The sequence below is a fragment of the Pleurodeles waltl genome, chromosome 3_1 (assembly GCF_031143425.1).
Source record: "Pleurodeles waltl isolate 20211129_DDA chromosome 3_1, aPleWal1.hap1.20221129, whole genome shotgun sequence".
Classification (NCBI taxonomy): Eukaryota; Metazoa; Chordata; class Amphibia; order Caudata; family Salamandridae; genus Pleurodeles; species Pleurodeles waltl.
Genome location: NC_090440.1, coordinates 118,193,784 through 118,220,794, shown reverse-complemented (window position 1 = coordinate 118,220,794; position 27,011 = coordinate 118,193,784). Strand labels below are relative to the sequence as shown.

The window sequence follows — 27,011 nt, the reverse complement described above, 5'->3', positions numbered from 1 at the left end:
CCTGGTGGACAATAATGTACATGGTGATATTATACATTATCGGTGTCTACAAAGATGTGGGTGCATTGGTAAACAAATAGAACCTTGCATCACACATATTTTACAGATTATTACATTCGGACATACCAGGAAAAAATAAAAATAATTCCCTGGAAACAAATCTTACTATGTATCATCACTTGAAATTACACATCAAAATCTTGTTAAAGCAAAAATTATTTTGGCGGCAACCTAATTAATAACTTACCTGCAATCATATCACCCATCAACCCCATTTCCACCAAACAGATTATATGCAAACCACGTAAACTGTGCTCTCAGTCCCAGACCTTTCAAATAATCCTAATCTCTAATAGTCAATCAGTGACGGTGATCAGTATTTTCAGGAATCCACCATACTTCCTCAAACTGAGGGAGTCTATTGTCCAATTTCTATATGGAGTATTCATAAGTGGGCAGAGTGTGCATGTCTTAAAGCCAGCTTTCATAACTAAGGGTAAGGGTGGATTTCCAGAGGTGGGGGATGCCAATCCTGCCATCACCTGGTCCATTGCAGGCCACCAACTGTGATACTTTGGCACTGCTGGCAAGTCTGACATATCAACCAGAATTGCTAGACAGTGATGCAATTTTGTATGTGCTTCAGTTGTACGTTTCAGTACCAACCAAACCTCATCCCAGTAGTGTATGAGCCAAAGGCATTCCCTTAAAACATGCAGTATGTCACTGTCCTGATTATCACATCTCCATCAATCAGCATTTGCACTGATGACTGCCCTGTGTAATTTATATTGCTCCAGTTCCACTGATGCAGAATTTTATAGGATGCTAATTTTTTACATGCATCTCAGAGCAATAGATTTACCCAATCCTCATCATCAAACCTAATGGCTGTCCTCTCCTACCACCCGGATTTAAGGGCAGTCGGTAAAGACAAGAGGTGACCAATTATAGTGGAGTACAGACCTGAAATAGTTTTTGAGTATGCTTTCCAAGTATTCAGATATTGTAGAATTGGGGATATTGGGAGAGGGCTAGCATCATTCTTGAATAATGGTCTCAATCATTGGGTACGTTGTAAATATCACAAGTATTGTGATCTGGGCAAGCAGAACTCAGTGCTGAGCTCTCCAAAATATGTAAAGGATCACCATGTGAATATGACGCCCAAGTCATTAATCTCCTTGTTGACCCAAGATGACCAATAAATATCAGTGTTACCTATCTATATTGCTCTATTATGCCAAATGGATGCTGTAGCATGGAGATATGCTGGTGCTTTAAGTTACAGGTTGTTCTCTTGAACGCATATCACAATGTGTGGAGAATGGAGGTTTCCACCTGTAAGGGTGGCAGTTGCTTATGTAGTAAACACCCAATTGTCTATTTGTGTCTGTGATATGTTGTTCCAATTTGACCCTAGTAGGGGTTTCCCTGTGAATATATAGGAAATAGGTAGAGGACACCAGTTGGTGCACTAACCAGTATGATTCCATACAAGGTAATTCCAGTCCCCCAATGTTAATAAAAACATATAGTTTCGCTCTCTTAAGCATAGGACTTTGGCCATTTCAAACATAAACTATCACTTTAGAATAGGTGTCTTCAACCAGTGGACCATGAGTTACCAGTAGCTCCCACATCCCTTCAAAGTAGCTCACAGACTGGAGTTAATTTTAAAATAAGCACAGGGTCACATTTTCCCTTTTAACTGAAGGGAAGGCTGTGTTTATTTTACATTATTACCACCACACTACGATAGCAGGGCATGATAAGGAGCAGTGCTGCAGTCAGATTGATGACCTAGGGCACACCTAGGTGAAGAATTGTAGCACTAAGATATTTAACTCTTAAATAAAAGTTCTTGTCAACTCAGTATTAGACATGAGAACAAAATGATGTTTCTCAGTGCTTTTAAATCAGAGAAAATGAAAATGAAACATTACCTTATAATTAAGTTAACTTTTCATTTTAAGTTTCTCAAATTATTTTTCAGAGTGTTGCATTTACAAACAGCAGGCCTCTTGCTCCCAGTGGTCAATAGAACACTGTGTAATATGTAGAACTAAAAAATGCAATCATTTTTAATTAGGAGAAATTTAGGGGCATATTTATACTCCGTTTGCGCCGGAATTGCGTCGTTTTTTTTGACGCAATTTTGACGCAAAACTAACTCCATATTTATACTTTGGCGTTAGACGCGTCTAGTGCCAAAGTCCATGGAGTTAGCGTCATTTTTTAGCGTGGACACCTACTTTGCGTTAATTATGTGCAAGGTAGGCGTTCCCGTCTAAAAAATCGACTCTGAGGCATGTGCGTCGGATTTATACTCCCGGGCAAAAATCACGCCCGGGAGTGGGCGGGGCAAAAAAAATGACGTACGGCCGCTTTTGCGCCGTTTTTTAGCGCCTGCAAAAGGCAGGCGTTAAGGGACCTGTGGGCTCTGAAGGAGCCCAGAGGTGCCCTCCCATGCCCCCAGGGACACCCCCTGTCACCCTTGCCCACCCCAGGAGGACACCCAAGGCTGGAGGGACCCATCCCAGGGACATTAAGGTAAGTTGAGGTAAGTGTTTTTTTTTTTTTTTTTTGGTGGCATAGGGGGGCCTGATTTGTGCCCCCCTACATGCCACTATGCCCAATGACCATGCCCAGGGGACAGAAGTCCCCTGGGCATGGCCATTGGGCAAGGGGGCATGACTCCTGTCTTTGCTAAGACAGGAGTCATTTCTATGGGGGTTGGGAGTGAAAAAAAATGGCGCAAATCGGGTTGAGGCAAAAAAATTGCCTCAACCTGACTTGCCCCATTTCTTGACGCCCAAGCCCCATATCCCCCTACGCCGGCGCTGCCTGGTGTACGTCGTTTTTTTTAACGCACACCAGACGGCGCCGGCGGCTAACGCCGGCTAACGTCATTCAATAAATACGGCGCCCGCATGGCGCTTCAGAATGGCGTTAGCCGGCGCTAATTTTTTTGACGCAAAACTGCGTTAGCGCAGTTTTGCGTCAAAAATTATAAATATGGGCCTTAAAGTGTTGAAAAATGTTCCACATTATGAACATGCTTGCACTTTAAATGCCTCCCATTTAAAAACATGGTTGTATGTTTGCACTATACTTGTAACAGTGCCACATATGACGAAAAGTATGCCCTGTGCCACAAGTACATAGGACACCGGATCTCAGTTACCCATACACATATATCCCATTCATGTGCACACATGTCAATACATCCTGAAATACCATGCTCTCAATGACACACATGGCAGCCCTGTTATGGTGCCCCTAATTAAAGTATTTTCTTCAAACCATAGTATCTGACTCCATGAACATTAGGCTTAAAGTCAAGGAAGTTTGAAGTAGGGGTGTTTAGTAAAATTGCAGAAGTTGTTTAGCCTTTGGTAGCTCACAATGATGTTCATTGATCAGAAGTAGCTCTCACTACAGAAAAGGTTGGAGACCCCTGGTCTAGAGTACAAACCAGACTTCCTAACCTCCAAAAGCAGCTGTATATATTATGAGGTGCATTAAGGTTCAGCACCGTCTTTGCCCTTTTTAATATATATCTCTCCCCACTTGTCAAGATTTGAAATACACTGGAACTAATCTGAATTTGTACTACACAAGGTCCTAGGCTGGATGTCTGAAATTTAACCCAAGCTTAACAGCGCCAAGGCATAGTTTTTGGCCCCAGAGGAAGACAATTCATTGCTGCTTGTAAAGTACTCCTTTCTAGGCATCTTCTATGTATAAAGGAGTAACCACTGCATTTTCAGATGATGTATATTTATTGTTTTTAAATATAGTCTGAAGAATTTTGTATAGATTTGGCTTTTTTTTTGTTATTTCGTATGCTCTTTCTTCTCTTTTTTCAAATGGTATATATTTATTGTATACAATTGTGGTATATCAATTGAGCTATACAACTTTCATGTTTCGTAGGACCACTTTGGTTTACGTAATATCATTTATGATATAGGCAGGCAATCTTGTCCTTTTATCTCAAAATTCAGGGTGCGCTATTCAGAAAAGTAACTTACACCTGTGAATAATTTACATATGATAGTATTTTATTATAATTTGCTACTTTGGGCTTTTCAAACAATTAAAACTCTAGACTTACACATTTAAACATTATATGGGCACTTTGGACCGCTAGGGCACCATATGGGATGCCTCTAAAGCAACAATGCAGGCACTCTGAATTATGAAATAATCTGGAGTGCATAAGACACTTTGACAATATCTAGATTGTTGGAATGTAATAAGGAGGAAAATGAGAATGCAGAAACACTAGTACAGATCTGAAATTTGCTTTCAGAATATAATGACATAATGGAAAGAGAGTGAAAATTCGGAAGTAAGTATGCTAAAGCTCACTTCTATGGAGAGGACGAACATCCTGGAAAGTATTGGGCTGCCGACGACATTATGGGAATTGAGGACACAGCTGGCTGCCACTTTCAGGGCACTGATCATATACTAATCATATTTTCCAGATATTTTTCTGACCTTTATACTTTCCAATCTGCTTAATACCCTAGGCAGTTGGCTGACTATCTCAAGCACACTCCCATAATGTGGCTGGGGATGAATACAGGGCATTCTTACTGCAACCTTTTCAACTTGATGAAATATGAGCTGTTATAATTTGACTTCAGTCCAGTAAAGCCCTGGGACCCGATATCATTCCTGACAAATTCTATAAGTGATGTATAGATATCCTAGTCCCATAGTTTCTAGACATACACACGCAAAGCATAATAATAACTCTGCTTAAACCTGATAGGAGATAAATGCGAGCCCTCCTGCCACTTTGATTAATCAATTTTATAGCAAAGATTTTTGCCAAATTCATTGTGAACCAACTTACCATGCTGCTACCGGACCTGGATAGACCAGATGAGTCTGGTTTGATCCATGGCCGCTCCATATCCCACAATTTTGACTCCCTGTTGCATTAATTAATTACATGAAAAGTGCCACAGATATGTTGGCTGTTGTGTTAGATGTAACCAAATCATTTGACTCACTAGAGTGGAACTACCTTTTCACTATCCATGCATGTGTAGAGATGCCCAGTCCTTTTGTTGATTGGATCAATTTACAATACACTGCAGCATCTAGTCGCCTTCGCATTAACAAGGTCAGCTCTCAACATTTACCAATTACTAGAAGTACCCATCAAGGCTTACTGCTATCAGCTAATCTATTTGCTCAACTCCTTGACCCACTCACATAAAAAATCAGGCAGGATCTTAACAAGCATGTACTTCGCAATCACAACTGCCACATATTACTATCTTTATACACAGATGAAATTACACTTTAGTGCTGAGTTGCCCTTCCACTGTCGTTAGCTGGATATATTAGACTCTTAAAAAGTATTATTCTTCCCCATCACCTCCACTTCTTCGTCAATATCCCCCTGAGACACAACAAAATTTTCTTCAGCACATTAAAAATCCAACTGATGCGCTTGGTGTGGGCAGAGAAGGTAAACAAGCAAGAGCTATTTGGGACACCCTCATCTTCCCCTTCTACCTGGGTAGTTTTGAGGCACCTGATCCTGAACTTTACCATCTATGTGCCCAAGCAAATTTTGCCATTGCACCCTCAGACCAGCCCTCACATGGCACATGTAGTGGTTAAATAAAGACAGTGTAGACCCCACTTCACTAACACCACTGATAGGCAAACTGCTCACCCAATTGCTAGACAAGATTACCAGCCTGCACAATTAGGGCCTTGGAAGGTCAAATTAAGTGACCAGCAAGAACCATCATATTTCCCAAACATTCATCTGCATGACCACCCTCTCTTAATAGTGACACATGATCTTAAGGGCTAGTCACAGATAGGCAGGTTAGGGACCACACAATACGTTGACCTACACATGAATGGCACCTTCTTGTCACACTGAGAGATGGGAGGACTACCAAATCCCCTCCAATTAGACATGTTCCTCCATTTTTGCCCTATTGGATTAAGCTGGCTCATGGACCTCTAGTTTCCAGTAGACCCTAAATCTCTCCCAACATTTAATGCAAGTGCATAGAGACCCCAAGTACCACTACGCACTTGGGGCCATATTTATGATCCAGTTTGTGCAATGCAAACCTTAAGTCAGATTTATGGACCCATACAAGGCCACCTTGCATGGCCCTGCGTGGCTTCATAAATCTCAAGTAATGTAATGTCCTCTAGAAGTAGACTACATCTCTTTTATTTTAAGTTTCTCCTCCACACATACTACACCCCTAAGACTTTATGCCACTTTGGCCTCCATGCTGTCTATGGTGTGAGGAATCAGAGGCAAACGTATTTTCCCTATCACTGTCAGGCACTGTAGTGTCAACTTATTGGATAGACTTCATTAACACACTGAAGCTTATGCTTGCCTATGACTTTTAACTGGAACCCAGGATGGTCCTGCTGGGCTGGACCGAGAAAATCCACACCAGTTTTTAGAAATGTCTTGCACCAGCTTTACTGTTGACTTAATGCTTGATTGTCTGCTACCGCGATGGAGGGCGCTGTTCCAAACTCAAGCAATGTTTAAACATCCTGATTTCCTGCAATGAACAACTTAAAATATATGCAAAAGATCAGCTACCTTTATCCCTAGGGATACTTGGGGCGTACTTAAAACCTCTCTTTTACAACTTTAATATGATGACGAGGAAGCTCACTGGAAGGCTGTCTAAGCACCACTTCAGATAACAGGCTCTCAAAAACATGATGCATGAGGTTAAAGGTTATATTAAGTGCATCAAAAAGGGTATAAAATCCTGTAGCAGACCTTTCTCTTAAAAGATGCCCATGCAATGCAATGCAGTTCAACCGTTATCAAATGCTTTTTGATAAATGATGAGATTGTGTTATTTGTGCTGTATTGTAGGCTAAACATATCTACTGCTCTTCAAAAGTATGTTGGAACATGCATAGTGAATGTCCTTTGACTTAGCTTACTGACAAGCATGAGTTTGTTGGGACATATGGTGTTATCTGAATTGTACATAAACATTTTGATGAAAGTTGTAAAGTTACTACTGCTAAAAAAGAGCAGTAGTTAGTTCATCACCACACAGTGCCTGTAACCAATACTACAACACTCTTCCATAGAAAATAATCTAGCTAGAGGCTTAAAATCAAACTCGCTCAGTAAATATTGTTAACTTAAATTAAATTATTTAAAAAAATTAAATATATGATTAGGTACAATTTAATGTTTAAAATAAAATGTAAAAAACAATTTGTATTGTACTGTAACATATTTTAAAAGCTTCTTTAATTTAAAAATTAATGTACTACCATTTTAAAGGAATATAATTTACAATGATGTTTACCTTAAAATAGGTTTACTATTTTTTTCAAGTTTAAAACCATTTTCACTTTTCCCTACACTTTTCCATAGGAAGATTTTGCAGTAGTTCAGCCTGAATCTGTAGTTTATGTTGGGCGGATAGCTAGGGCATTAAGACTGATCAAATGTGCTGCACTGAGGCATTTATTTAAACTTAGCAATGCAGCACTGAGGGTCTCATTTAGGAATAAATAACACAGTGTGGCACTGCAAGCCAGTTAGCTGTGCAGTGCTGTGTTATTTTGAAACTGCAGGGATGTGTTGTATTTACAGAACTACGACACATCCCTGTACTTTCCTTAGCGCTGGTGCACAAACGTCTGCCTAGTGCAAATGCAGGCACCCTTGCACTGTGGTGCAAGGGTGCCTGTGCTGCAGGGATGATTGTTTATGTGCAGGAAGGGACACCTTCCTTAACATAAATAATCTTGAATGGCATTTTCACCTTTCTATGTGTGCTGCAGAATGGGAAAAAACCCTGTTGCACCACTTTAACTCCACCCATGAGGTGGCATAGGAACCTGATGCATTCCCAGACTTGTAAATCTGGGAATATGTCAGATTCCTTCAGGTTTCATGGATGTCGCCTGAGAACACCCACAACAACACCCCTCCAATCCCCCTTTCACAGAGTTAGGCCTGAAATGGGGGCCTTATTTACAAGGCCATAAACTGCCACGCAAGGTGGCTTTGTCTGGCCTCGTAAAGATGGGCCGACCCACTGCGCCCCTGTAGAGTCAAAAAAATGACACTGTGGTGGCAAATGAGGCCCTGAATGCACTGTTTAGATTGTACACATGTACACTAAATACAAGTTCTTTTGCAAGCAACGCTGCACTATTCAATTATGTGCAAACAGAACAGTCGGTTTGGTGCAATTGGAATTAGACCATGAAGGACCCGTAAGGTAAATCCATTATATCACAAGCATGAAAGATCCAAGCAGGTTAGTCGAATCTCTGGCGGATGCCTGGTCTTTGAGAAGTTGCATGAAGAATCATTTCCTTTTAAAAACCTGTGAACTAAACTCATAGACGGTCAAACAGCATAGACCTCAGTGCCACTTGATAACATCTTTGAGTTGAGTTATGAAATACCAACTGAGACATTTACCATCGCTAGATTTGGTTGGTGTCTGGAAAGACAACTCGTGTCTTGGGATAATTTTCTAATTATACAATTAAGTGACAGAATATATCATGTCTTGTGTAATAGCCACAGGAGAATATTTGTAAAATGATTTCATTATTTTTCAACTTCCCTATTGATTAACTCAGTATGTAAGACTTTCACTTTGCACTTGGCAATCAATAGACTTCTGAAAGTTGATTTTCCTTAACCTCAAGCTGTAATTCTTTTGAACTAGACATCTACAGTTCAATTAATTACCTAGATATTTAGACCTAGCCTTGGGTAATTCGAATTCGAATTGGTAGCTTTTATTCGACACTCTTGGTCTGAATTGTAAACATGTTTTAAGAAAATCCATCCACCGTGTTGGAGTAGTTAATTAAAAAATGCAAAATGGTCCTAGCAAGTTTGGCAGCTCTGGGTCTTCATGACTGCATGTGTATGCCAATGAAACATACTGGTATTTCCTGTAATCTGGCCTTTTAGTTCTGAGACTGGCTTAGCCAGTGGGAGTTGTTTTTTTCTTCGTAATAACAGCAACAACTGTCAGTGAAAAATTATGGTATTTTGTTGGTACCGAATTATATAGAACTTATTTGATGATAATAGTTTTACTATAGCGTCCTAATTGTCATGCTCTACATTTTACTTACTTGCTTCGACGGCGATTTGAAGGTTATGTCAAATATTGATTTGTGTAAGAATGTAACAAAAACCCTTATTTGTTGATGAGTTGTTTTGGAGAGAAAAGTCAGTTTGCTTTAGAGAGCACAGCTCGTGGCCACAGAGTCAAATCGTTTCATTTAGATGCTGCATACATTTGTATTTTCAGAGTGACTTGTAACACGTTTAATACCTCATTGCTTCACTCCTTTGCACTGTATATTTTATTGGGGGTTGTACTTGCTAACACATTACAGCTCCATTTAAACTTTAAATTAATTTTCAGAATGTGTCTATTTCAAATAGCATAGGTTTCTGTAGGACTTTAGAAGGGATTATACGACTCCTTCAAGCAAAGGATCTATTGCCATAAACTACCACGTAATGAACTTTCTCTCCACACAATTGCAAACAGCAGATGTTAATGTATATTCAAGGGGGAACAATCTGTGTTCAACCTAATAGTTATTAGTGCCCTGCTGTTCACCTTTTTTTTATAAAACAGGCTGAATAATCGTTAATGCTTTCCAAGACAGCAGCGCTGTATCTATTCCAAGCACCCTATTTCCTTAGCGGTGTAATAAAGACATAAGGTATGTAATTCGTACTCAATATGCATGAGATGAAAAAAGGAAACTGGAGAATAATTTTTGTTCAGTTTCTAAAAATGCACCTGACTTGAAGATATAAAGATGTTACTAGCTTTCTAGTGGTGCTAAGTTTGAGCTTCTGTGAATTTCCTTGCCATATTAAGTGGGATCCTTGGCATCCACTTGCAATAAAATGTAGTCACCTTGTTTATGTCATAAAACCTTAGTGCTGCTACTTTAATTCTTGTATTTCTACCTTGCATATCTCATGGCCCATCTGCAGAGCTAAGATTTGGATATCATGTTAAGGCATGAATGCCCAACTACTGTCTATAAATCAACACCAAGCAATGCCCATCAGACCAGCGTCTACGAGTGTCAAAGGTGCAGGGCGCTCAAGCAGACTCAGAGCAGGCCATCAATCAGAGCCAGCAGGCATCACTAGGCCCGCCCACATTGAGGCAGGGCTGAATCAGTGCCTGACCTGGAATAGAAACACCAAGGAGACTGTTGCATTCAATGAAGTCAATTAGCGCAAGATAGGAGTCTGCCCCAGGATTTTAAATAAGAAGTGCCCACCCTGCCTGCATTGGTAATGAATACTGACCAATGGGGCACATTTAATTTACAAGTGAATTATTCTCGAGGAGGAGAAATAAATATCTTATATTGAGTAGGGCTAACTCACCATTTAAATGTACCACCATAAATGTACTACCTTAAATGTACTACCATAAGATGCTTGTCTTTCTGATGTCGTAAGAACAAAAACGTTCTATCCATTCAGCTTTCTTACTATGATGTGGTTGGAAATACATTAATCCAATGTTGTAAAACGCATGTCACGAAAAGCTTTCTCCAAATCGAAGATATTAGCATAATAAAACACTACTCGTTGTAATAGGACAGTATACCTTTATTCACTGCAAGTGGCACCATTCAAAGTTAGCTCATTATGATCCGTGATTAGAAAGGGGAGTATGGGAAACGTGCCAAATATTTACATATAACAGAACCACGTCGGTATGCAGCGTTATGGGACTTTTACATACTTCCTTAAAAATCTGCGTGAGTTTGAAAGGCAGTGGCTAGGATTTTTTCAGAGGCATTAAAACACCTAGGGCCGTATTTAAACTTTTTGGTGCAAAACTGCACTAATGCAGTTTTGCACCAAAAAGTTTTGCACTGGCTTGCACCATTTTTCCAGCACCAGCTGGGCACCATATTTACGCTGGTGCACAGAGTAGGCTAGCGTAAAAAAAAATGATGTTTTGCAGGTTAGAGCAAAAAAATGATGCAAAATCAATATTAACAGAGTATAAATATGCCCCTAAATATGGTGTTAAGGCCATAGAGACATTTTTTGCATGGGAACACCTACCTTGCATCTCATTAAGGCAAGGTAGGTCTCCACTTCCAAAAAACGACTTTAACTCCATAAATTTGGCGCTAGACTGGTCTAGCACTAAAAACGTAAATATGGAGTTAGTTTTGCACTGAATTAGAGTTTTAAAAAAATGACGCTAATTAGTATAAATATGCCCCCTTAATTATTGTCCTTAACCCACACAAAGCATGACTAAATAAACTAGATGAGCTCGCTATTGAAATGCCAAAACATTTGCAGGCTCAAGTCTCTGAGACATTTTGCTGGGACACTGATGCTATCAGTGTTGGAATGGAGAAATCAATGCAAATTCCAAATCCTAATATGTGCACAAAAGGCTGGCTGTAACCCTGCCACATTGCTTTTATTTATACAGTCTTAAAAGGTTAATCAAATGATTTATAAAAATATGCCGTCTGGCCATAAACAAGACGGAAGGAAATTTTAGTAAAGTAAGTAATTACCCAATTAATACAAACATTTATCACATGTGTTAGTCCCAGAAAGCAAACTCATCGATGTCTGTATTGGAGATGAAAAGAGCAAATGCTGCTTCTTCTATTGGGTGCAACGTATTTGGGACACGAACATGCTGAGCTAGGTAGCTGAGTGCTACATCACTACATCAATTAGGACACTTCTGAGCACTACATAACTACTTCACTGTCATCACTTCAAAGCGCTGAACCTTGGAAGTCAGGCCCAAATTTAAGAAGGCCTAGCGCCACATTAGCGTCATTTCTTTACTCAAATGTGGTGTTAGGCTTGCAAAATCGGTACACCATACCTATAAAGTGGCACAATATATGCATTGCACCACTTTGCGACCCTTTGTGCCACACTATGCATGCACCATACATAATGTATGCAAAGTCAGCATTCTAGCACAAGGAGGCCCGCATAAATGGCACAATGAAATCTACAGGATCATTGTGCCATTTTTCAGGCGTTAATAGGAAGCACCCATTGAAACCATGGGCCTTTTGGCGCTAGTGTACTAAAGCGCCACAATTCCGTCAAAAACTTTGATGCTATTGTTCCTAATATCACCATGATGTGCAGTATCATAAATATGATGCAGACATGGTGGTGTTAGGTGGATTAGAGGGGTGCCAAAAAAGTGCAGCTGCATTGGATGCTGCACCACTTTTCTTAAACTTGGCCCTCAGTATAATTCATTTCAAAATCATAGTTGTTGCTTAAAGATTGACCACGAATTTCCTTTTATTATAAGGGGTAAGCTGGCTTAGTATTGAACCCCTTAGCACATAGGCTACTTCACCCTAAAGGCATCCGGGAAGCCGCATGGCAGAGCCTCTCTTTGGCCCTAATATGTATTATCATTTTCTAGTTTGGTTATTTTAAAACCTGTCTTCATCGAGTCTGCAAGATGGGGGAGTATTTCTTAATAGAAGCTTCTGTCATTTGGATGCAGGAAGAATAATGACAAGTTCAAAGTGGCCAACTATTATATATGAGACAGGGTGAGTGACAGCTGGCAGTGACAGAATAAATTCCCTGTAGATGCCAGGTTTGGAAAGCTCTTGGAAAGGGCTTCATGGAACAGTGCCTGCCTGCTTCCAACAATCTTTTTAAGTTCTGAACTAGCCTTACTAAATCTCCATGCAGCGCAGCATCCAAATATACTGTACTGCGCTACAAGGAGATAGCAAAGATTTTGCTGCCATGCTTCACGCACATACCTTTGCAGCAGTGCTGACTTTTTGGCAGTGTGACTGGTGGACGCTGACCTGGAGGGGGCCACTGATCTTGGGAGGGTACTGTATTGAGCCATAACTCACGATTTGAAAACACCTGCTGCAGAGTTTCTTCTGCAACCAGCTTTTGGGCACCAATAAAAATGTCAAAATAACTCTTGTTTCTGCTAGAGAGAGAGATCAGAGTTTTGTCTAGAGGCAGTTTTGATTGGCCATAAATAATGTGCAGGGGGTTAATATGCCTGCTGCAAAGAAGAGATCTGTACTTTATGTGGATATCTGAGAGGATTAGTAAAACCAGTCTTTACCAGAGCTTTAAACAAATGTAATGTATGGGAGAGAAGGGCTATTGAGAGATGAGGGGTACTTTTGTTCGGTGTTAGTGAGGAAATCTTAGGAGGAGCTTGAGGTGGGGGGCACAAAAAAGATTGCTGCACCGGACACCACTAACAATGAAGCCGGCCCTGCTTTGCAACCTAGTGCAAGGGTGTCTGAGTGAGTCTAGCATAAGTTTTGTACTGAAAGGCTTCCCTTCTAGTACAAAATACTATGTTTACACTAACTTTAAAACTTTTCCCACTTTGTATGTGTGTTGTACAGTGCCACACACATGCAAAGTCAGGAAAGAAAGGAGAAATACAAGCATCTCTCTGTGATAGCGCCTATTTGAAATGGACACTATTTTTTTTTTTGCAAAACCGTATTTACATTTGTTTAGTGAATAGGGTTTTGCATCAAAAACCTTTGTGGTTGTATGGGAATGCCCATCCCCTACACACTGTGCGCTGCTTTGCTTTACTTGCAAGTGATTTTCCAGCATAAATCAAATTACACTCTTTTAAGTAAATTGGTAAAAAAAATATTTTTCCTCAGTTTACATCTCTTTGGTGACGCAAACGTGGTGCAAAATCTTAGGGCCATATTTATACTTTTTGACGCAAAACTGCGCTAACGCAGCTTTGCGCCCAAAAAAATTGCGCCGGCTAACGCCATTCTGAAGCACCATGCGGGCGCTGTATTTATTGAATGGCGTTAGTCGACCGGCGCTGCCTGGTGTGCGTGAAAAAAAACCACGTACACCAGGCAGCGCCGGCATAGGGAAAAATGGCGTTTGGGCGTCCAAAAATGGGGCAAGTCAGGCTGAGGCAAAAAAATCGTCTTAACCCGATTTGCGCCATTTATTTTTGGCGCCCAGACGCCATTAACATGACTCCTGTCTTAGCAAAGACAGGAGTCATGCCCCCTTGCCCAATGGCCATGCCCAGGGGACTACTGTCCCCTGGGCATGGTCATTGGGCATAGTGGCATGTAGGGGGACACAAATCAGGCCCCCCTATGCCACAACATATTTTTTTTTTTAAAACTTACCACAACTTACCTTTTCTTCCCTGGGATGGGTCCCTCCAGCCTTGGGTGTCCTCCTGGGGTGGGCAAGGGGGGCAGGGGGTGTCCCTGGGGGCTTGGGAGGGCACCTCTGGGCTCATTCTGAGCCCACAGGTCCCTTAACGCCTGCCCTGACCCAGGCGCTAAAATCCGGTGCAAATGCTGTTTTTTTAGTCCCGCCCACTCCCGGGCCTCATTTTTGCCCGGGAGTATAAATCCGACGCAATAGCATCGGAGTCATTTTTTAAGACGGGAACGCCTACCTTGCATATCATTAACGCAAGGAAGGTGTTCACGCAAAAAAATGACGCTAACTCCATGAACTTTGGCGCTAGACGCGTCTAACGCCAAAGTATAAATATGGAGTTAGTTTTGCGTCGAATTTGCGTCGAAAAAAACGACGCAAATTCGGCGCAAACGGAGTATATATATGCCCCTTAGTATATATACCCTCGGTATAGAAAGATCTTCATGGGAGAGCGCCTGCCTGCTTGCAAACATCTAAGTTCTAAAATGTGTAAACTAGTCTGTGAACAAGGTAAAAGGGGGCACTATATGGGCGGGCAGGAGCGTTCAGAGCTTGTTTCAAATGCAGGTGTCTACTAGTTTTAAAACGCAGGTGCCTGGGAGGAACCCACAATGATCTTGATGATATTGTTTTTATCTTCAGGTTCTTTAAAAGCCTGCCCATGACTTTTTCCACTTGTGGATATAAACATCCTCAGGGTGGGCAAGGTTTGAAAACCTTAAATCTGTTTCTACATATTGATGTTCCAGCACTGATCGATTTGTTTTTAAACAGAATTACTTCACTTCTGGTTCATTCACTGATATTTTGTTGGACCTTGTCGCTTAATATTGAATGCAACTATATTTTATGCAGGCTAAAACTGTCATATTTTGATGAAATGGCATGTGGCAGTAAAAGCAGTGTTACTGGTGAATGTTTTAATTGGTAATCTGTATGTTCCCTTTACATAGACGGGGCTATGACGATTTGGAAAAACAGCTAAAAGAAGTGTTTGTGGAGAGAAGCAACATACTTCGCCAGCTTTTGAAAACATCCAAAGAACTTGAAGGCATCAAAGAAAATCTGCAGGTTAGACTTTTACTCAACCTTCACTGTAAACATATTCCAAAGAATCACATTCTCAAGGTCACCATGCTTTTTTTTTTTTAAAGAGGCCTGCGCCGGAGCTTCACTTTCTTAGATGCTCCGGCGGCGCAAGCCTCTGACGCATGTCTACGAGGCCATGCAAATCCACCCTGCGTGGCTTTGCATGGCCTCATAGATATGGAGTAAGACAAAGCACCACAAGTCGCTCTTTTGCCTTACTGTGCACCAGAGGGCATTTCTTGGATGTTGTGGAAGGTGTTCCCATGCAACACCCACTGATTTTGATGCTGCCCCAAATTTACAAACTCTCATAAACCTGGGGAAGTGCCAATACCTTACACCTCAATTGCAAGGATGCCTGAGTCAGCCCTAGGCAGCCCAATATGCAGCAGCGCAGGGGGAGAGGACAAAAATGCAACATATCTTGTAAATACAGTGCATCTCTTCCCTTCAGATTATGCATAGAGCAGCGCACCACAAAGACTTGCGGTGCTGCCCTACACCAACTCTCTGCAAATGAGGCCCTATGGTTTTCAATAATTGGATTTGAATTGCGAACACCTGCACTCTCATATGTAATGAACATTTTCTCAAATAGAACTTACACAAGCTAAGGACATCACGCTGTGAAAGATGCAAATTATAGCTATATTTAAGTGGTGATTAATACTGCAGTTTTTCATATTTCCACACACTACACGTAATACAATCTACTGTATTCCAATTTATTGTCAATTACTTATCCATCTTTGAAGGATAGGATTCGTTGGTCCTTTGAGCTTTAACATGTTTGCACTATAGGTCTCAGTACATTTTACTTGTAAACATTTTACTGTCTGAGCTTTCTTGTCAGCTTAAAAAAGAAAAGCGGTATCAATGGGTCACAATCCAACATAATGAGGAAGATATCTGTGAAGTGTTGTTCCAGTATATTTTATAACCTAAGTCCTTTACACTTAATGTATCAAATGAAAACACCAATGAAGGACGTGCCCAGTGAATCATTTAAACATATTCAAATCTATTTTGTTCTGTTAGAGCTATTTTAACACAGAGTGAATGTTTGGATCAAATATAGAGAATCTAAATAACTGTAAAAACAACAAAAACACACATTGGAAACATCAGACGATCTTTATGGTATACGCTAGATTGTGTGTGTGAGGACCCCTAAGCCATTTGAAAAAGTGGACATTCTGTTCCCTTTCGTGCACTTTCTGAACCATTTATGCCTGGTTATTCCATGTGTGACTGCAACTGGAACAAGGAACTCCGAAGAAAGCCTTGTAACCTTTTTACATGTTAGCCTTAAAGTAACTCATACGCAGGAGTAGTTTTTGACTTTGTTAAACCTGACACGCTGAGGTAGTTGTTCCCCAAATTTGTTTGCTTTTTCAAGGAGGTTTTGATGTTTCTCTTTGAGTGGTCCTGGGCACTTTCCCACTGTAAGTTTAGTGTCAAAGTGTGTGAGCCCTTCCTACATCTGCTAGGGAGTGCTCAACTTGCCAGGATGTGCATATTTGCACATTGGTGTCTTCGTATATATATTGAACCCTGCACAGCTTGCCAGCATGTGCACTCTTGCACAGTGATGTTTTCATATATATATTGAGCATGTCACAACAGGTCTGTATGGGTGCACTTGCACCTTTGTGGTGTTCCTAAACCTTATGTCCAGCCTGCCACAGCAGGCTTGTGTATGTGCAATATGCCCAGGGAGTATAGAATACCCATGTGTGCTTTCACTACCCTTGAGAGCTGCTTTGCCCATAGGTTTATATGGGGATAGCATTTACAATTAATCCTAGCTGCAATAGTGGATTGTGGTGGAGCAGCCTCATCATGGTTACTATTTTTGGATTCACGGTGACAAACCCTTTCCAGTGGTGAAGCTGGCTTTGTCAGTAATACCTTTGTTATGCCACTTCTAGAAAGTGGCCATTTCTATGATCTAAAACTCCTGTTATGTGCCATTTTAATTCAGCTTCATTCCTCTGGCACCTGTGTATTCCCCAGTGGCAGCTATAAAACTGGGGCAACTGGAATGACAGACCTCTTCCATTTGAGGGCCTGTATGGATTGTTTGGAGAGAGAGGATTTCACACTAGGCCTCTCGGAACCAGATTATGGCTGCACTAAAGATTACCATATGCATTCCATGTCCCCATGGCAGACATGACTGAAATTTAGGGGAGACATCTGTGGTTTGAAGGCGGACCCTTTGAACCACCCTTTACTTCAAAGGCACACTTTAGTATAACTAGGGGTACCACATTTCAGCAACTGCAGGAATGCAGGACAGAGACCCTGAACTGCGTGGTGCACACTTCCAGAAAAATCTGTTGTGCACTGTAGTATTTACTGCCCAGGGCTTGCTGCAGTGTGGCACTCTGGTAGTGTTTTCTCTAAGGGGTTGTTAGCTTGCCCTGTGTTCTTTGTGAAGGTCTCAGGTACACCAAAGACCTCCGGCGAGGGGTCTACACCTTCTACATGTGTCATCTGGAGAGCAGTGCTCTCCTATACGTCTACGTCATCTGCTGGATTTCACTGGGTGGAAGCGGTGTGAGCATAGAACTAAATATTGCGCCCGGAGACTCGATATTCCTGGTGTGGAGCCTTTAAAGTACTGGCCGCATCAAGGAGTGTGACCCTTCATGGTGGGGCCACGAAACGCATAACTGTCTAGTTGGTAGTGAGCAGATTCACCATTTGCGGGACCCCGCATGGCCCGCTTTTGTTGACCATGCTGTATTTCTCTTGTGTGTCACAGACTGCACGCTGATTGTACCCGGAGCAGTGCCATATTCTACTTCATGTGGCACCACTAAACTTGCTTCACTATGTGTTTGACTGGATTTCACTGGTGCCCTTATGTCATTGCACATCAGACATTGTGCCTCATTCCAGGGAGGTACGGGATTGGAACTAATCGTGTGTTTGGAAGTGTCTGGTGCAGCTTAAGTTATTGCACACTACACCTAATGCCTTATTCCATAGAGACACTGCATTGATAACTTTTCTTATGCAAGCAGAACTGTCTAGTGCAACGCATGTTTTCGCACACCAGACATTGTGGATCATTCCACGGAGAAGCTGCAGTGGTAACTTTTCGTATGTGAGCGGAATTGTCTGGTGTGACTCAAGTCATCGTGCACCAGAAGTTCCATCCATCCATCATTCCAGGGAGGCGCTGCACTGGCACTTTGCAGGAGCAATTGCAATCGTCTAGTGCAACTCAAGTCACCATGCAAAAGATATTGTGCCCTTACCAGGAGTACATGGAAATTGCCAATTCTTTGTTGGTGATCGGAATCATCTGTTGTGATTCAAGTTTATGTGCACTGACATTGTGCTCCCTTTCAGGTTGGTGTAGATTTGGTAACTCTTTGGGTGCAACCAAGATGCCTGGGGAAGCCCAAGTCATCGTGCTACAGACATAGGCCCAGATTTATGTTGAAGTGGTGCAGCGCAGTGCTGTACCAAAAATAGCAGAGCCACACTGTGCCACTTTAGAAACACAGAGGTGCACTGTATTTAGAGGAATACGGGGCACCCCTGTGTTTCCCCCTGCGCTGGTGCTGAATTAGGCTGCCTAGCAACAATACAGGCATCCTTGCACCATAGTGCAAGGGTTTCTGCTTTGAGGGGATAGATTTTTAATGTGCAGGAAGGTATTCATTCCCTTCAAATAAACAATCATTCAAAATTACGCTTTGCTAAATCGCCATTATAGACTGTCCCTTCCTGCACATAAGCAATCGTCTATGGCATTTTGCTTCTTCTATGCATGCTGCAGAATGCAGCACATATAGAAAAAGCAAAAACCGAGAGGGAATAAAAGCATTCCTCCTCGTTTGCCATGCCAATGCCACTCCTGGGGTGGCATTAGTTTTTGTTGTTGCTTCAGGTTTATGACAACTAGTAAATCTAAGGCAACGTCAAAAGTAATGGGTGCTTCAGTGAAACGCCCACTGCAACACTCATTGCATGCCCCTCTTACGCAGAAAACAGTGTCGGAGGGTCCCATATTCATAAGGAGGTGTAACACCACAACAAAGTGGTGGTACACCTCCTTGATTATATATGGGGCAGTGCTTAGCGCCACCAGAGTGTCAAGAAAAGTGGCACTCCGGTGCCACTAGGGGCTCTGAAATATACCACATAGTGTCTCCATTCCTGGGAGGTGAGAAATTGGTAATTATTTGTGGATTGGACTGTCTGGCTTGGCCGGGTGGCACAATGAAGAGAGTGTATCCCAAGGTGACCTTCTCCCCATGCTTTGCAGACCAGAGTCCGCACCGGAAGGCTGGTGTGGAGACCCCTGAGTGAACTTCCCCTTTGTTGTCAAACCTCCTTTTGTGGACTGTTGCCTGATCAGCTACTCTCTCTTTCTTCCCCCTTTCTTTGCCCTGGGATCCTGAATAGGTATAACCACCAGCCATGAGTGGCCCTGTATCAGGGGAAAGGTTACTACGTCTCTAGCTCTTTGGGGGCAGGAATTGGTTGGAGGGTGGAGAAAGGTTTGGGTCTACGAGGGGTCTGCAATCTCATTAACAGGTCACATGGCACATTTCAGAGCACAGTATTAAGGTACTGGAAGGATGTGTGTGTGAGTGTGTATATACTAGCTTGCCTGATATCTGTGGCAGTTTGTAGCAGTGCAGAATGAGTGTGTAGAAGTGACTGCCTGGGATTGACCACACCGCGCAGCAGGGATGCCATGCACATTGTTTACTATTGTGGTTGACATTGAAAGTTTACCTGTGCGACCTAGGCTGCAGAGTTATTTTAAATGTCTGAGATTCTCTGTAACATTGCTGCTATCGTTGGGAACCAGGATGCATTCTGTAAATGTTCGATATTGAAATGGGGTGATCACTCTGTGGGTCTCATGATGCCAACATAGTTGCACCACATGAGGGTGCTGGGAGGGAAAGTATTATTTTTTTTCTTACGTATACATACTGCTAATGTTGTATTAACACAGTTGGGCCTAGTACCACTAGTCATACTTCTAAATGTGATTGATGCCCAGATTTACATGATGTTCATGTTGTACTAATTAATGTGTTTGTTGTAATTTTACCGTGGGAGTGCTGTGCTGCCAATGCTTTACACATTGCCCCAGTGAGCCCAGGTTATACCATGAGTGTAATCACCCACCCCTGAGGGAAGTGGTAGGTTCTGCCTGGTTAGGGTCACGTCTCAGCCAACCTGAATGTGCTGCCTCCACAGTCTTCCAGCTCAATGTTGAGGTCAGAGAGGAGAATGTAGGCTCTGGAGTCAATGGTGAGCGGAAAGACAAATTAGATGATGAGGTTGGTAAAGGTGGCTCAGAGTCCAGGTGGTCCGTAGGCATGGGATCCTTTCAGGGTGAAAGTTTCAGAGATTTACAGATTTAGGTGAAGGTATTTCATGAATGCAGTGGCTTTCTCTGTGGGTGTTGGGTATTTGATGGATTCCATGTTGCTATTCCTCTTCCTGGCTTGTGAAAGCAGTTCTGTTGATGAATTTTGTAGCTTGCTGGGATTGCTGTAGCGATGTTGGGAGCAGATGAGGGTTTGAGCCAGGTCTCTGTGGCGAAGAGGATGGCAGATGCATCACTGCCCAGAAGGTCCCATATTTCAGTTGTTTGTTTGCTGAGTGACAGTGTGTGAGAAGCATGCATGTGAATGGGAGTTGATGTGTGGGTTTGCTATGGCGTGTGGTATGTGGTGGGAGTGTAAGCATTGTTGGTGCTTGTGTGGTCTGTGTGTTGGTGGGTGTTGAGGGCACTGTTAGGTATAGTGTGGGGGTGTAGAGGTGTGGGTGGGAGGCTACTAGAGAACCAGAAGTGGGTACAGATGAAAGCTCCTACCACAGTCTGAGGTGCAGTGCTGCCACAGTTTGGGGTAACGGCATTCAGGGTCTAGAGACCTTAGGAGTGCTGTAGAGTATCGTTGAGCAGTGACTGGGCTAGGGTTCTTGGTACTTGACATGGTCCAGGTGTGGATGGGTGCCGAAAGACATGCATTTTGGTGCAGTAGCGACATACACGCGGTACCCATCTGCAGCAGAGCCATGATGCAGCTGTTAGTAAGCAGGTGCTGGGAGGGGAGAAGTGTCCAGTATGCCATTATGTCATTTCCTTGGCTGATGCATGATTCTAAATGAAGTCCTCCTTTTTGGCTTCTTCTTATCAAGACAGTTTTTGTGCAAAAACCAGTAATGTCACCTCCTGGACGGATGGATAATGGGAAATTCTGTGATGTTGCTTCTTGTGCAGGTGAATGATGGGATATCTAGTGATGTCACTACGTGCCCTGATAAGGGTCTAAAATTGTATTGTCTTCCACCCATTTCAAACCATATTACATTAACCTTCCCCAAGATCTTAGCGGGTATATTAGTAAGCAATACTGGTCAGTGACATCCTGGGGCTGACCGATCCCACTTCTTGAATATCAGGACAATAGTTGAAGAAGCCATCAAGATCAGTATAGGGCAGTGGTTGGGATTATCATGAACAGTAGGGCCCAGAGATTTGTATTGCATTCAATTAAATCAACGTGACCTCATCTGGGCTGTGGGACTTGCTGCTTCCACTGTACTGGATAACAATGGTAACTTCCTGCAAAGTTACCTGCAAAACCGAACCTGGAACATCCGGGGTGAAGTGATCTGTGAATGCACTGGCATAAATCTGGGCAAAATGCACCACCCAATTCACACCATCTATGTGGCAACTGGTTTGGGACACATGTCAATTAGTAAACCCCATGCTTGACTCCTACCCCGAAAAGGACCAGCTATTATTAGTCCTAGTTGCATATCCTGCTGTCTCCCACTGCTAGGTGATAACTTCTCTCCAGTGCCTAGCGGTGGCTAATTTTTTAGAGCCAGAGGGTAGCTATGACTAAAGGGTACCTCAGAGTTGTATTAAGGGCTTTGTGCAATGATCGATTCACTGCTGTACATTTGTGATCAAACTAATGCAGCTCAACATGCATTGCTTTGCCTGACTTAAGGAGAAACTGTGTGATCCCATTGAAAAAGGCCTCGAAGGGGGTGACAATCCCCCTCAACGTCCCCATCATCAGCCAAGCAACTCAAAACATGTCCCATATTCCTAGCCACAACTTCTCCAAGTGGTAGGGATGGATCTGAACCCCTCCAAACCAACCTAAGGCCATTGGTAGATGCCTTCAAATTGCAAAGCCTGGTTTCTACTAAGAATATCTCTCTGGATGGCAGGGTCAAGGCAGCCGGGGTTGTTATCACTAAATTCAGAATTAATGATGGTAACAAAAATCAGAGAGTCCTTTAAAGAAAGACATGTAACAATATAATCAATAACTGATGGATTAGACCCACCCCAAAACATGGGTAACCCTAGGTCTCCAATGCCCATTACATCCAGTGTATTATGCAGGTTGGCTGCTGACAGGAAGGGCCCCAGCTTCTTCCCTCACTAATCTGACCCTCCACCAATCAATGTCCCCTCCACATATCCTGGACTAGACAATTTTGCATTAAATTCTCCTGCCAGATACAAAAGCAATGGATGGCCCTTTTTGGAAGCTGATTCCATCATGGAATTAGTAAGCTCAAATAAGGCAGGGCATCTTCAGTTAGGGACACCTACAAAATCCAAAAGGCAAGAATATTGGTGGGGGCAAATGTCCTTTCTTCACAAACCTTAGTATCTTTGGGACTATAGATGGATGGTGAAAATTCCCTACCAAGCAATCTCCCTGTATGGACTTTGATGAGGGACCAAGCCAACCGATCCTGCGCACTGTTAAAATCTTGTTCCTCTCACAAGAGGAAAACGCTTTACAGACACCTAGTCAGTGTGTCACTTTGTTATGAGCCTGCATTGTATTTAAAAGGAAGGATATTTATACTTAAGACTCACCTACCCTGGCAGTAAAAGACTCCTAAAGTAATTTCTAACTGTTGTAAGGCCTATATCTCCCACTGATTAACACTGGCATATCTTATTACATGTAATTCATTCTAATCTAATTTTAGGTTGAGAGCAGATAGAGAAATGTTGTTTACACTGAGATGAATAAAGTTTTAAAATCCTCTTTAATAGTAAAGTTGGATATTAAGTTAGAATCTGAAAATGTCACTTTTAGAAAGTTGTCATTCTCTTCTTCTAATCATTAGTGCCTCCTGGGTCAAATGAATGTGAATGGCCCAGCTGCTGGGGTTTACATTATTTTCCATACAGTAACACAAAGGGGCCTTAGGTGTGGACAGGATGTGCCATTCTTGTAGGATGACAGGGGAGGGGCTGTCCCCAGCAACTGGATATGCCTGGTCCTGCAACTGTACCTGTCTGAATGATTAAATGAATGAATGATAGACTTTGTAACATGTACAGCTACTCTAGGATTATCTCAGGACAAGGAAAACAGACACCAACTAAATGATATGGTACAACATAATTAGATCCTAAAAATGCAGGTTTTGGAGGATTTTTGGGAGGCAGACTGAGCTTTAATGCTACACAACTTAATAGGAAGGAGATTACAATCTTTCACAGCTAAGTGAGAAAAGGAACAACCTACTTTCCTAGTTTGTTTGAACTTATTAATTACCACTAATAAATTGTCAAATGAGTGTAAAGCCCTTGGACGATAAAAGTCAATAAACCTTGCTGTAATATATTGTGGCTCTGACATGTCATAGTCATGGTCCACAAACACAAGAGACTTAAAAACAATTATTGTTTATAGGCAGCCAATGACGGGATGTAAGATTGTGGGAGATGCGGATATGAAGAATTGTTAGTACAAGTGGTGCAGCTGCATTTTGTACATGTGCAGATGGTTAAGTAAAGACATAGGGAAGCCTGAATAGAGCATATTTGTATTATCTAATTTTGATGTGATCAGTGCATGAACCATTATTTTCCTAATGGGAAGCAGATGAAGAAACACAAATTTCCTAATTATCTTGAAACAAGATCCGAAATCCAGCAAAGTTTAAAGGATTCCAGGGAATTTGAGGACTTATTTTCAAAAGAGCAGGAAAGCTGTGTTTTATCAGCATATGAAATGATTTTTACCACAAATTCTTCCACCAGGGGTGCCAGCAGGACGAACTAAACAAGATAGGACTCAATGTTGAACCCTACAGCATCCTTTGATTGAGGGATTTGGTGTCAGATGAAAAAAGAGGAAAACCAAATATCTTACCCTTTATCCACATCCACTCGAGGGCCTGACCTCCCATCTACACATTTGCAAGCATTTGTAGAAGGATGGGATGGTTAATGGATGATATCAAATGCAGCTATTAATATCAAGGGCACATTTGTACCTTGATCTAGTGACCACTTGATAAGATCAATTACTTTAAGGACGACTGATACTGTACTATGATGCGGCCTAAAGCCCAATTGAGCGGGGTGTGCATTTCAAGGTATTCTAAGAGCTGGGCGGTAATAAGTTATTCTAAAATTTTGAGCCCTGAAGGCCTCTGCTAGAGTGAGTCCCTGATTCCAAAGAGATGCCTCCCGGTTCCTTGAACCTGGCTGGCATCAGAGTTTACTCCTCCTGAGGTAAAAATGAAAATCTTGAATTTTGAGTTACTCACAACCACAAACAGGCCCATTCGTGCCAAGACTCTGCTGCCTGCGATGATCACCAAAACAATGCTGTGATGAAAACTGCTCTTCACTGTAAAAACAATTGTTTGTGGCTACCAGCAACTTGAGACCTGCACTTTATGCCACAGCGACACCTACAAAGACTTCCAACTCAAAGCTACAGCAACATCCGTCCACTATTTGTGACATCCAACCTGCTCTTCATGCTACAGCAATGGCAACCCTCGTTAGATCCTCCTCCACCTCAAAAGAAACTCTTCACACCAGTCTTAGCAGGTAACTTTTCAGCAAGACTAATCTGGTCCCTGTATCCTGCCCATGCTCCATCGTGGTTAGCTGGAACTTATGACTTCACCCTGGTCTAGTGCAACGAGAACCGCGAGTCGTGCTTTGTACTTTCTGATGCCATTTTCACTTCAGTGTTTAAAATTGCATATTTCTGATTCTAATGATTGGATTTTTGTCATGCTTGTAAAGTTTACACTGCAATTATATATTGGTTTGTGGGGTTTCTCATATTGTGTTGTTATGTTATCGCTGTTTGTTTGCTGCATAGATACATTACCATTGCCTCTAAGTTAAGCCTGACTGCTTTGTGCCAAGTTACTTTAGTGGTTCATCCTGACAAGGATTGTGGTTGTTGTCTGAGTGGGGCTTCCACCTCCCTCAATTAATAAAACAATTCAATAAAATGGTGTTCAGTGTTGCGATTCAATACTTGTGCTTCTGCACTGCTAATCAGGTATTTATGCAAAAGTAATATTCACATATAAATGATCTGACATCAGATTCAAGCTTCTTTAACTTCTCCTTGATTGGCTACTGTTTTTTTTCTTTTTCCAAATTCAATCCCTGGCTTACATTTTCTCCATAATGATACCTGCTTGAAAATATAAAGTTGGAATTTGGCATCAAAAGTTGGCAAAAGTTGAAGATGCTCTGCAAGGATAGAGGTCTAACCTTGGAGTTAGAGGCACACAAGTGGACTTTTAAATAGCCCTCAGAGCTTATGAGGATGATAGATGGCACCAGAAAACAGAAGGACCATGACGCTGAGGAGGAGGAGGCAGATGCAGAGGAAGAGGATGAGGAGGAAGGAAATGGTTTGCTCCCTAGCCTATAGCTGCAATTTGAGGGAAAGGAAAACCTGGCTACATTAGCGCAATCCCCTGCCAGAGGCAGCATGTGTTTCACCAGCATTTCCCCTGATGATCTGGAGGACAGGAAGGATGAAAGAGAGAGCTTATGCTGCTGAGTCAAGTTTAAATTTGAGACATTCAATTAGGGGGCTTCTGAGAAGGAAGGAAGGGTGGAGTTTGCCTTAGCAAAGTAGAAAGCTGAGGATGAAAGGGCTTTAGCAGAAAGTTGTTAGTTGATGAAGTGAGAATGATCTTGACCTAAAAGCAAAGAGTCCTGCAGGGTCCAGTGATAAATGTGATGGACATAGAGAAGGTTTGAGGTGCATGAAGTATCTCCAGAAATGCATAGGATCTCTGAGGAGGATTAGGAGGATTTGCTTGCCAGCCTCTGGGGAAATATATTTTGTGAGGGGAAGGATTCACTGCTAGCTCTAGAGATGGATGACAGGATGAAATATCCACTCATGAAAGAAACACCTGTTAGAAGGTATGGTCTTATACCTGGAAAGTACAGATTGAAGATTAAGGACTACCAGAATCAGACATATAAATCTTTGGTGTATTTCATGGATTATTTCAGGAAGGCAGTGGATGGTTGGGTGAAGGACAGTAGTGTGAGTGATCATGATGAGCTATAGAATCGTATTCTCAGAGAGTACACGTTCAGTCATTATTTTGCAGAGCTGCACTACTGTTTTGTTGATTCTAATCTCACTGCTTACAATGAACTTGCTGAGGAATCTAATCTATGGCTTAGCACCAGGGTCCACAAGAAGGTATCTAAGGTAGCTCAGAAAAAGTGGACAAGGTCCCCACCAGGACAAAGGGAGGGAGACAAAATAAAAGCAAGGTGTTCTGAAATGGCCCCAAAACAATCTTCGTGGGAATAATTCCCTGTCCCAAACTGACCACAAGAAGA

At 42.1% G+C, this 27,011-nt stretch overlaps 1 protein-coding gene across 1 annotated transcript in view; it reads left to right on the top strand.

Annotated features, from left to right (window-relative positions):
• The window catches only part of LUZP2 (leucine zipper protein 2), a 1,083,806-nt gene that overhangs the window by 414,534 nt on the left and 642,261 nt on the right, over positions 1–27,011 (top strand). Inside the window, exon 2 of the mRNA XM_069221952.1 lies at positions 15,217–15,334. Coding sequence (XP_069078053.1) covers positions 15,217–15,334 — 118 coding nt within the window. The remainder of the gene's footprint in view (positions 1–15,216; positions 15,335–27,011) is intronic.